At 39.1% G+C, this 13123-nt stretch overlaps 1 protein-coding gene across 1 annotated transcript; it reads right to left on the bottom strand.

The window, feature by feature from the left end:
* Positions 1-3365: 3365 nt before the first annotated feature.
* zgc:101559 (Ras-related protein Rab-33B-like) lies at positions 3366-11139 on the bottom strand. Its single transcript, XM_057851446.1, has 2 exons — positions 10836-11139; positions 3366-6624 (listed from the first exon to the last, which is right to left on the bottom strand). The coding sequence occupies exons 1-2, from the start codon at positions 11094-11096 to the stop codon at positions 6178-6180; spliced, it is 708 nt and encodes a 235-aa protein (XP_057707429.1). The 5' UTR covers positions 11097-11139; the 3' UTR covers positions 3366-6177.
* Between the last annotated feature and the right edge of the window lie 1984 nt (positions 11140-13123).

The raw sequence follows: 13123 nt of genomic DNA, 5'->3' as shown, positions 1-13123 counted from the left end.
TTTTCAAATGTGTAAAAAGAAATTTCAAAATGAATATGTGTAATAAGCGCTCTGATATCTATAACCCTTGCTAAATCCTGTTTGTTTTCACCATGGAACCTGCAGCTGCAATGCATCATTTTTTTCTCAAAAAGAAATGTCAAAATTCTGAATTAGTCTCAAAATCATGAAAATTTAGGTGTATCAAATGTGAAACGTTTGGCAATAAAGGGTTGAAAAAAATAAAGCAGCGCAGGAAGTGGTGTGCTGCAGCCCCCCCTGGTGTTGGGGAAAGAAAAAAAAGTTTTTCGTGTCCATTTTTCATTTAAAAATAAATTTTAAAAAATACTGAAACAATAGCATACTAAACTTTGGGGATTAAATATACATGTTGAAAAAGTATGAATAAAAGTATGATTAATCTATCAACTAGTTAGTTCGAATAATCGCTTAATCAGATTAGGAACATTTCATACGTTCCCGTTTCTCCAAACTATGCAAACTTTTATTTAAAAATACATTTAAATTAGGGCTGTCAAACGATTAAAATTTTTAATCGAGTTAATTACAGCTTAAAAATTAATTAATCGTAATTAATCGGAATTCAGACCATCTATAAAATATGCCATATTTTTCTGTAAATTATTGTTGGAATGAAAAGATAAGACACAAGACGGATATATACATTCAATATACGGTACATAAGTACTGTATTTGTTTATTATAACAATAAATCAACAAGATGGCATTAACATTATTAACATTGTCTTAAAGCGATCCATGGATAGAAAAACTTGTAGTTCTTAAAAGATAGATGTTAATACAAGTTATATAAATTTTATATTAAAACCCCTCATGATGTTTTCGTTTTATTAAAATTTGTAAAATTTTCAATCAAAAAATAAACTAGTAGCTCGCCATTGTTGATGTCATTACACCATGCTCACACCCCAAACCCATAAAATCATTTAGACCGAAGCGCCAGCAGAGGGCGCCAAATAACAAAAAACAAGTAACAAGCGGACATTACACATCTGTCATTTTAATCTGAGCGGGGCATGTGCGTTAATTACGTCAAATATTTTAACGTGATTAATTTAAAAAATTAATTACCGGCCGTTAACGCGATAATTTTGACAGCCCTAATTTAAATACCTAAATTTATCCTCAAATGATATAAAAGTAAATAAATGAGGGTCTAAATACAACAAAAGAACAATTGGCTAACTTGCATAGCAAAAGTCTGCTAGCTTAAATGCTATAAAATGTTTTTTTTTATTTTTTATTTTATTTTTTATTTACAATGCTCTTAACAAATCGTTCAAACACATATTCCCACAAAAATTGGATAACTATACTTCTTAACTAAATAAGGACTGCATAGACATATTAGCTCAAACAAAAACTTTTGTTGGTCTTACCAAGGAGCAAATGGATTCAACCATGTTAAATTAGTTACAGCATATCCATTGTTGCCACTAGAGGGCAGTACATCCACCCAAATCAATAAAACTAAATGCACTTTCAAAACAAACCATTAGAACACCACGCTAATCAGTGGCGGACTTGGCAATTTTGGGGCCTAAGGCGAACATATCCAGGGGCCCTCTTCATTGGTCAGGGGTTAAAAAGGTGATAAGGGTGTGGAGGAAATATCTTCCGGTACACCAGGGCTGTCCTAAACGACAAATTTTCTCTTATTAGTCAGCCGACTAGTTTTACGATTAGTCGACTAATCTAATCATTGTCTTTTTTTTTTTTTTTACTAATTTAGCAATGAAATTTTTGTTGACGCTTATTAATTCACAAAACCATTTTGGAACACTTAAATTCTTCATTAAAGTACAAATAATCATGTAAATAACAATAATTAATCAGAAATAAACAATGAGGTTAAATGCTGATAGCATTTACAAGTGCAAAAGAATGGAAAGTGAACAGATTCAGAACACAAACACACACAAAAAATTCTAGCATTATTATTATAGTATATTACTATATATAATAGAAGGATAATAATTATAATAACTATTCATTGCCAATCATATTTGTCATAAAGAGTGTCATTTGAAAGCTATTTTTAGTGTAGAATCTGTTTTCTGTAGTATTTACTTAACATATTATAATATTAATTCTGAAGTATGTTGGATTAACTCCAGAATCGTTATTTAAATGACGAACGTGACGTGCTTTTATTTTGAAATGTTCACCGGAGGTACGTTCGCTAAACCGCGAACCGAAAGCTTTACACTCCGTAAAAAAACATTCTTCGTCATTGCATGTGGTGTCACCAATAGATTTTTTTTTCGTTAGCAGATGCTGTTAACCAGCTGTTGATTGTTGTTGTATGACTGATTGGAACTGTACTGCATTGTTTCGCCACAGGGTGTGCTGTTGTGTATTTTATGCTTGGTGTGAAGAAGAAGAAAGTTAAAAGAGGCATTAGCGGCTAAGTTCTCAACTTCTCCCTCACTGGACTTTGGCTCTCATGGAGAGCACGTTCGCTCATGTGTTCGAAATAAACAATAGCCGACGTGCAAAGTAGCAAGTGAGCTGTAAAAATAGCGAGCTTAGTGGCGTGAAAAACGCAGGAGAGCTAAGTGAAGCTAACGAACAGCTAAGCGGAGCTAAGCGATGCTAAACGGAGCTAAATGAAGCTAAGCGACTGATACTCAGTCCGTCGTCGTGGAACAGTCCACTGTAGTGCGTGCGTGTGGGGGAGAGACAATATAAATGCAGCATTCAAATGGCTTTCTTTTTTGTTTTGTTATTTGTTTGTTTGGTATGCTGACATAATTATACATGACGAATAGTTGGGGGTGCTGCTGGCTCTGGTGGCCCAAGCTCTTGCTAGTTGGGGCAAGGGCAGCTGGTTGGGGGCCCCCTACTGGTTGAGGGCCTAAGGTGATCGCCTACTTCGCCTGAATAGTAGATCAGCCTATGACGCTAATACTCGGAGGAGCAAAATCTGATTTGAAGCTTTTTTCAAATCAAATCACTTTGGTTAATCGATTAATCGTTGCAGCACTTATGTTGATACCTCTGGATCTTATAGTTGCTTGTAGCCCTCAACTCATTCACTGCCATTGGGTTAAAGACGTCAAATCTATTTCAACTGGGAAAGCTGGCATACAGTGATCATGTTTTCACTGTCATTGACGGCGATAACCGTCTAATCCAATTTGACCAATCAAAATGGATTGAACGACTTTCGCCACCATTGGCAACCAATGAATTAACACTTGAAAATAGGTAAAATGTATCAAAATGTTTAAATGTATGTATGTATCACAAATCCACTAACTACTTCCAAAATGTTGAATTAAACACATTTAATAAACCAAGTTCAACTTTCTGCATGAAACATTTATTTCAGTTCACACATTAGACAAAAAAATCACTTCAAATTCCATGTCAGACATTTTTGTGGCATTGTTTGAAAATCAAGGTCAAAGGGAATGAATGTAATTCAAGGCTTGCTTGCACCAGGAGGATAAAAACATTATGTTATTACAGTGGTATGATAAAGTATCTGAATCTTTTGGAATTCCTCACATATCAGCTTAAGATCACCATCAAATGTGAGCTGATCTTTGTCAAAATCACACAGATGAAAATACAGTGTCTGCTTTAACTAAAACCACCCAAACAGTAATAGGTTTTCATATTTGAATGAAGATAGCATGCAAACAATGAAAGAAGTGGGCAAAATAAGTAAGTGAAGCCTATCCCTAAGGAGACTTAAAGAGCAATTGAAACCAATTTTACCAAACATTTTAAGTCAGGTGTGTGCCCAATCAATGATGAGTGGTTTAAAGCTGCCCTGCCCACTATAAAACACACACCTGGTCAGAAATGTCTTCATGAGAAGCATTGTCTGATGTGCATCATGGCTCGGTTAAAAGAGCTGTTTCAAGGACTGTTGATTTGTATAAAGCTGGGAAAGGATACAAAACCATCTCTAAAAGTCTGGATGTTCATCAGTCGACAGTCAGACAACTTGTCTACAAATGGAGTTTGGCACTGTTGCTTCTCTCCCGAGGAACGGCCGTCAATCAACAATGACGCCAAAAGTTCAGCGCAGAATGCTCAGAGAGGTAAAAAAAGAACCGTAGAGTGTCTGCTAAAGACTTACAGAAATCACTGGCACACTCTAATATCTCTGTGCACACATCAACTGTTTGTAAAACTGGCCAAGAATCATGTTCATGGGAGGACTCCACGGAGGAAGCCACTGCTGTCTAAAAAAAACATTGTTGCTTGTTTAATGTTTACAAAAAGGCTCTTGGACACTCCACAGAAGTTTTGGCAAAATATTTTGTGGACTGATGAAACCAAAGTGGAATTGTTTGGGGGTAACACACAACTACATATGTGGAGGAAAAATGTAACAGCTCACCAACATCAACATCGCATCCACACCGTGAAGCATGGTGGAGGGAGCACCATGATTTGGGGCTGTTTTACTACCTCAGCGCCTGGACAACTTGCAATCATTAATGGAAGAATGAATTCAAAAGTTTATCAGGATGTTTTGCAGGAAAACCTGAGGCTGTCTGTCAGACAGTTGAAGCTAAAAAGAGGATGGATGCTGCAACAAGAAATTCAGAGTGGTTTCAGAAGAACAATATACTTGTTCTGGAGTGGCAAAGTCAAAGTCCAGACTTGAACCCCATTGAGATGCTGTGGCATGACCTAAAGACAGCAATTCATGCCGGCCATCCCAAAATCTGAATGATTTACAGCAGTTTTGTAGAGAAGAATGGGCCAAGATTAGTCCTGATCGATGTGCCAGACTGATCTGCAGCTACAGGAAGCGTCTGGTTGGAGTTATTGCTGCCAAAGGGGGGCCACGAAATATTTAAATGTGATGGTTCACTTACGTATTTTTCCCCCTTCTGTCATTGTTTGCATACTATCCTCATTAAAATATGAAAACCTTTAAATGTTTGGGTGATTTTAGTTACAGCAGACACTGTTTTTTCATCTGTGTGATTTTGACAAGGAACAGATCACATTTGATGATTTTATGCAGAAATGTGAGAAATTCCAAAAGGTTCAGATACTTTTTCATACCACTGTAGTAATGAGTGTAGCTGAAATACAACTAGTTCTTAGCATATAACTGTTGAAGAAAAGCAGAATAGCTACAAACTAGTTCACTTTTTTTAATCAATGGAAACATCCCTTTAACATATCTCCTTTCAGTATGCTGTGGTTAGTTGTAATATTGCGACATTTGCAGGCTAGGGTCATTTTTTCATAGGTTCAACTTGGATATAACAGAGTGGACACTAGCAGAGGGGACATTTCTACTCATGTTTGCCCTCAGCTTAGCTTTACTAGCATAATCGCTCACATGACTTTGTATACTCGATGAGACGTCTACAATTTGACAAATAAACCTTTTGAATGGATTTGAAATTGTTCTATATATCGCGATAACAGAGTGGACATGTTATTATCAACAACACTGAATATACTTCATTAAACTGCAAAATCTTGATTCTCTATTAAAAAAAAATTCTCGCTACTGGTTTGATGTTATCGCAGAAGCGTGATGTCATTAATATATGGGGAATTTCCTTAAAGGGACACTAACCCCACTTAGCAGAGTGGACAGTGAAACCGAGGATGAACAGAAAACATGTTTGTTTTTTTTATATAAATTAAATATTTTTATTTAAAAGCAACACATTTTTAAAATTAATGTCAATGTTAATTAATCAGAGTCATCTGAATACTTCCACTAAGAAAAAAAAAATATTGTACAAGACAAGTCACATAGTGCTGCAGCCAATCGGAAAGCCAAAAGTAAGTATATTTTTCTTTATGTTAAATCTATAATAACAATGACTTTAAATATATATAACAAAAAGAAAATAGAATCGCTTATTGGCATTCATACCATATATATGTACCTAGATTTCATGTATTTAATCCGGTGGAATGGCCGACAGATAACTTCCATTTCAAGCATATACTTGTACTATCAAGTCAAAAATCCATGCAGCCAAGCTTTGATACTCATGAAAAATGTCCCAAGTATCACGCTGTCATTTCACGATTGTGCTCGACTTTGGAAGGTTCCACTGTGCACTAAATATTTGCTACATTTTTCTGATTTTGCATGCATTTCATAGAAATATTGTGCAAATCTGTACTGCATAAAGGAAGCCTTTGATTGGACAGTGACCATCAGCACTGACAGGTTACCGTTTCCTGCTGTCTAGTTTTCCACAGATGCCTGACATCACTCTCGGAGGGCGGTTTCAGTCTTAGAGGTTTGCGGCTCTTGAGCCTGTGGGCCAGCGTCAGAAAAACGGCGTCCACGTTCTCTTTCTCGGCGGGATCTTTGGCCGACGTCTCGAACAGAGGCATGTCGTGCCCGTCGGCGAGGCACTGCGCCACCGACGTGGGCACCTCGCGACGGGCTCGCATGTCGCACTTGTTGCCCACCACCACGCGGGGCACCAGCGGCCCCACGGCGTGGCGGCTGCACTCCACGATCCAGTCGGGGATGCTCTGGAAGGTGGCCAGGCTGGTGACATCGTACACGAAGATGACAGCGTGCGCGCTGCGGTAGTAGTGATCCACCATGCTCTTCCTGAAGCGCTCTTGGCCAGCCGTGTCCCAGATCTGCAACTGGACTCCCAAAAAATAAATATATTAACAACTAGAAATTTCTGGAGAAATTACAATGGGGTTTTGCTGTGGTAGTATCCCAGATCTGCAACTGGACTCCCCAAAAAATAAACATATCAACAACTAGAAATTTCTGGAGAAATTACAATTGGGTTTTGCTGTGGTAGATACAGATCTACTGGGTCACTTCCTGTTGATTTAGGGACATTTCGGGCACACTTGCTTTTGATATAAGGCCCCTTCCTGTTGATATTTTGACATACATGGCCGTCAATGGCATCAACTTACTTGGTCGCCACTTGAATGCCAATGGGCTGTAATGTTAAGTGTATGGCCAAAAATCAAAACCACACATTTTTTCTGTAATTGAAAATGAATGGGAAATTTGGACGTCCATGGCTGTCAGTGGCATCAACTTACTTATGCGCCAGTTGAATGTCATTGGGCTGGAATAGTAAGTGTATGGTCAAAAATCAAAACCACACGTTTTTCTGCCATTGAAAATGAAGGGGAAATTTGGACGTACATGGCAATCAATGTCATGGACATGCATGGCTGTCAATGGCATTGATTTACGTGCGCGCCATTTGAATGCCAATGGGCTGGAATGGTAAGTGTATGGTCAAAAATCACAACTACAAAGGTTTTTCTGCCATTGAAAATGAATAGGAAATTTGGACGTAAATGGCTGTCAATGTCATGGACGTGCATGGCTGTCAATGGCATCGACTTACTTGGTTGAATGTCAATGGACTGGAATAGTAAGTGTACGGTCAAAAAGCAAAACCACTCGTTTTTCTGCCATTGAAAATGAATGGGAAATTTGGACGTACATGGCTGTCAATGGCATCAAGTTACTTGGTGCCATTTGAATGCAAATGGGCTGTAATGGTAAGTTTTTTTGTCAAAAATCAAAACCATACATGTTTTTCTGCCATTGAAAATGAATGGGAATTTTGGACGTATATGGCCGCCCGTCAATGTCATGGACATGCATGGCTGCCAATGGCATCGACTTACTTGTGGGCCAGTTGAATGTCGGTGGACTGTAATGTTCAGTGTATGGTCAAAAATCAAAACCACACGTTTTTCTGCCATTGAAAATGAATGGAAAATTCGGACGTGCATGGCTGTCAGTGGCATCGACTTACTTGCGTGCCGTTTGAATGCCATTAGGCTGTAATGTTAAGTGTATGGTAAAAATTCAAAACCATACATGTTTTTCTGCCATTGAAAATGGATGGGAAATTTGGACGTACATGGCTGCCCGTCAATGTCATGGACATGCTTGGCTGTCATTGGCATCAACTTACTTGTGCACCATTTGAATTCCAATGGGCTGGAATAATAAGTGTATGGTCAAAAATCACAACTACCAAGGTTTTTCTGCCATTGAAAATGAATAGGAAATTTGGAGGTAAATGGCTGTCAATGTCATGGACGTGCATGGCTGTCAATGGCATCGACTTACTTGGGCGCCAGTGGAATGTCAATGGACTGGAATAGTAAGTGTATGGTCAAAAATCAAAACCAAACATATTTTTCTGCCATTGAAAATGAATGGGAAATTTGGATGTACATGGCTGTCAACGGCACTGACTTACATGAGACCCAGTTGAATGTCAATGGGCTGTAACGGTAAGTGGTCAAAATCACAGCCAATGTTTTCCTGCCATTGAAAAAGAAGGGGAAATGTTTGCCATTAAAAATGAATTGAATGACGTACATGGCCGTCAATGGCATCGCCATTAGTAATGAATGGGCAAGTTTTTAGCGAATTTTAATATCGTAACAGTGACGGTCTGTCAAACGGTTTGGGCCGTGCGAAGAAACACCATTTTCCAGTTTCTTGTGCGTACTACATACTATCTGGTGAGCACCACATACTATCCGGTGCGCACGAGATTGTTGCTCGTGCGCACTAGGTAGTTTCGAATACGCACTACATACTATCTGGTGCGCAACAGATTACTTCTCATGCGGACCAGATAGTTTTGAATGCGCACTACATAATACACGCATACTATCTGGTGCGCACCAGATTGTTTTTAGTGTGCACCAGAGAGTTTCTAGTGCGCATTAAATACTATCTGGTGCATACCAGATTGTTTATCATGCGCACCAGATAGTTTCGAATGCACACTACATACTGCACCACATACTATCTGCTACGCATCACATATTTTCTAGTGCGCACCACACAATATTTGGTGCGTACCAGATTCTTTTTAGTGCGCACCAGATCATTTCTAGTGCGCACCACATACTATCTAGTGCGCACCAGATTGTTTCTCAAGCGCACCAGATAGTTTCTAGTGCGCACTACACGGTATCTGGTGCACACCACATACTATCCAGATTGCACCAGATTGTTTCTACTGCACACCACATACTATTTGGTGCGCACCAGATAGTTTCTACTGCGCACTAAACAGTATCTGGTGCACACCACAAACTATCTGGTGTGCACCAGATTGTTTCTCGTGCACACCACATACTATCTACTACTACCATAAATGTATTATTATTATTATCATTATCTGGTGCGCACCAGATTGATTCTCATACGCATCAGATAGTTTAGAATCCGCACAACATACTGCATCACATACTATCTGGTGCGCATCACATATTTTTTTTGTGCGCACCACACACTATTTGGTGCGTTGATTGCTGTTAGTGTGCACCAGATACTTTCTAGTGCATACTACATACTATCTGGTGTGCACCAGAGTTTTGAATGCGCATGACATACTGCACCACATACTATCTAGTGCACATCACATATTTTCTAATGCGCACCACACACTATTCGGTGCACAACAGATTGTTTTAGTGCACACCAGATAGTTTCTAGAGTGTACTACTAACTATCTGGTGTGCACCACATACTACCTGGTGCACACTAGTTTGTTTCTGATGCACACCACATATTTTCTGGTGTGCACCAGATTGTTTGTAGTGCACACCACATACCATATGGTGCGCACCAGATTGTTTCTTGTGTTCGCCACATAGTTTCGAGTGCATACTACTAAGTATCTGGTGTGCACCAGATTGTTTTTGGTGCGGACCAGGTAGTTTCGAATGCGCAAAACATACTATCTGGTGTGCACAAGATTTGTTTCTCATGCCACCAGATAGTTTCTAGTGTGCACTACATACTATTTGATGCGCACTAGATTGTTAGTAGTGCACACCACATACTATCTGGTGCGCACCAGATTTTTTCTAGTGCACACCACGTACTATCTGGTGTGCACCAGATTGTTTCTAGAGCTAACCACATACTATCTGGTGCGCACCATACTTTTGAATGTGCACTACATACTGCACCACATACTATCTAGTGCGCATATTTTCTAGTGCGCATCACACACTATTTGGTGCACACCAGATTGTTTTAGTGCATACCAGATAGTTTCTAGAGTGTACTACTAACTATCTGGTGTGCACCACATACTACCTGGTGCGCACTAGATTGTTTCTAGTGCACACCACATACTATCTGGTGCGCACCAGATTGTTTTTGGTGCGGACCAGGTAGTTTCGAATGCGCACTATATACTATCTGGTGCGCACAAGATTTGTTTCTCATGCCACCAGATAGTTTCTAGTGTGCACTACATACAATTTGATGCGCACTAGATTGTTTGTAGTGCACACCACATACTATCAGGTGTGCACCAGATTTTTTCTAGTGCACACCACATACTATCAGGTGCGCACCAGATTTTTTCTAGTGCACGCCACATACTATCTGGTGTGCACCAGATTGTTTCTGGAGCTAACCACATACTATCTGGTGCGCACCATACTTTTGAATGTGCACTACACACTGCACCACATACTATCTAGTGCGCATCACATATTTTCTAGTGCGCACCACGCACTATTTGGTGCACACCAGATTGTTTTTAGTGCGCACCAGATAGTTTCTAGTGCACACCACATATTATCTGGTGCGCATCACATACTATCTGGTGTGCACCAGATTGTTTCTAGTGCTGACCACATACTATCTGGTGCGCACCAGATCGATTCGCATGCTCACCACAGTTTTCACAGATGGTTTAAATTTATTTATTTATGTCAATGTCCCTTAATGGCTTCCGTATTTTTGCCCCCTCGTGGCGAAGTATTATTATTGTCAGGAGAAGCTCCGTGTGAGCTAATAATGTCACCGTTTATAGCTAGCATTGTTGCCTTACCTTAATGGCTTCTCCATCGAGCTCCAACGTCTTCTCCCTAAAATCCACGCCGATAGTCGCCTCGGGGTTCTTGAGGAAAGAACCGCCGCAGAACCTGTACGTCAAACACGTCTTCCCAACGTTCGTGTCCCCGATGACGATGATTTTAAACACGCGACACGGCGAAACGCTGCAGTCATGTTGCAACGACGACGACAGTTCCAGGGAGTCGTAAAAGACCGAGTCCCATTCCTCCCCGCAGTGTTTGTCCTCAATTGCCATCGCTCATCTTCTCGCCAAGAGGACAGGACGTGGACACTGGGAAAGTGGGAAATCTCGCGAGAACCGCTTGAGAGTTTACGAGAACACAAAGTCGATTTGAATTTCGGTCTTTTCAAACGTTAAAATTTCCCATTCATATAATATATTCATATATATTATACATTTTGTTTGCCGTTCGTTTCAAAAATTTTGTCATCCATGCAAATACTAAATATAAAGTTTTATTTCAGTGTTCCACTACATTTAATATCAACCTATCTTCATTAGTACATTGATATATACAAAAATATACTAATATAGTGATCCCTCGTTTTCCGCGGTTAATAGGACCCCCCTCCTCCGAGAAAAACGAAAGTCCGCGGGAAAAAAGCTTATTTACATTTTTTGAAAATGATTTTTTTGTGTGTGTGTGTTCAATGTATGCATTCATATTTAATAGCATTGGGAAGAGATACATATAATTTCCCCCCCAAAGTATAATAAAAAAAAAATAAAATAACCAAAACAAAAATAAACCCTTATATGTATATTTTTAGAAATGTTTTTTAAGCACTGCAAATGTAATAATTATGATATAAATGAGATACATATAAAAGAAAACAATGATTTCTACATGTATACGTTCATATTTCTTAACATTTTTAAATACAGTAATTTTCGGTCTATAAGTCACTTTTTTCCCCTCAGTTTGAATCCTGCGACTTTCGTTAATTTATTGGGTTAATAAGTAACACTTAATTGACAGAGGCGTCATAAGACTGCCATAATTATGACATGACACTATCATGGGCATTAATGAATGCACATGACAAATGTCATTAACTGTCATCCGGCAAATTATGTCACCAACTCCATTTATGTTCAGCTCGGATGTTCAGCTTTAAATCCATTCAAAAGTGAGATAATTTGCTGGATGACACAAAATGAATCTGTCATAAGCATTAATTAATGCTCATGGCAGTGTCATGTCATAACTATGATGGTCTTATGACAGTCTTATGGCGCCACTGTCAAATAAAATGTCACCAAATACCATAACTGGCAATTAATGAAACAACTGGAACAGTAACTGAAGAAATAATTAGCACAGAAAATGATTTTTGATTGTCATTTACATCTATAGCGCTGCAATGCATGCTAGCAGGCATGTTGGACGACAACAATGTTGACAGCAGAGGTTGACCGTCTTCCTCAAAAGAGCAGTGATGGCCAAGTGAAGCTTTTTGAAGCAATGAAGCTTTGCAGCCAATTGCTTCAAAGCTTCACGGTGGTTCATTTGGTCTTAATGACAGTCGTATGATGCCGCTGTCAAGTAAAGTGTCACAGAATACCATAACTAGCAATTAATCAAACAACTAGAACAGTAACTGAAGAAATAATAAGCACAGAACATGATTTTTGATTATCATTTACATCTGTAGCGCTGCAATGCATGCTAGGAGGCACGTTGGACGACAACAGTGTGTACATGTATAGTATTGATGAGTATTCTTCATCAATTTGGTGCCAACTGTCTTTGATTGCAGTTGCCAGATCATCCTTGCAGGTTTGGGCCTTGTTGTGGACCATTTTCCCCCCAATTTCCACCACAGGTTTTCAATAGGGTTGAGATCTGGGCTATTTGCTGGCCATGACATTGACTGGATGTCTTTCTCCAAGGAATGTTTTAACAGTTTTAGCTCTGTGGCATGATGCATTATCATCTTAGAAAATGACATTTTCAATTGAAGGGATAAGAAAGCTATCTAAAATTTCAATGTCAACTTCTGCATTTATTGAAGATTTAACCACAGTGCCTTTGCCTGACATGCAGCCCCATATCATCAAGGACTGAGGGAATTTCGATGTTTTCTTCAGGCAGTCATCTTTGTAAATCTCACTGGAATGGCACCAAACAAAAGTTCCAGCATCAACCCCTTGTCAAGAGTCAAGCATCTTCATTGGATTTTTTTATCCGACTTTGTTCTACATGATTAAATGTCTGAGTGAGTGCTCGTCCGAGACTGGCGATTCCATACTTTTTGCTA

Source organism: Corythoichthys intestinalis, chromosome 12, assembly GCF_030265065.1.
Source record: "Corythoichthys intestinalis isolate RoL2023-P3 chromosome 12, ASM3026506v1, whole genome shotgun sequence".
Classification (NCBI taxonomy): domain Eukaryota; kingdom Metazoa; phylum Chordata; class Actinopteri; order Syngnathiformes; family Syngnathidae; genus Corythoichthys; species Corythoichthys intestinalis.
This window is presented reverse-complemented; position numbering and strand designations above follow the sequence as displayed.

Excerpts from the sequence above, each read along its gene's own strand:
- zgc:101559 (XM_057851446.1), bottom strand. The coding sequence starts at position 11,096 with ATGGCAATTGAGGACAAACACTGCGGGGAGGAATGGGACTCGGTCTTT. Across the intron at positions 6,625-10,835 it reads TCGATGGAGAAGCCATTAAG|TTGCAGATCTGGGACACGGC; the intron begins GTAAGGCAACAA and ends TTGGGAGTCCAG.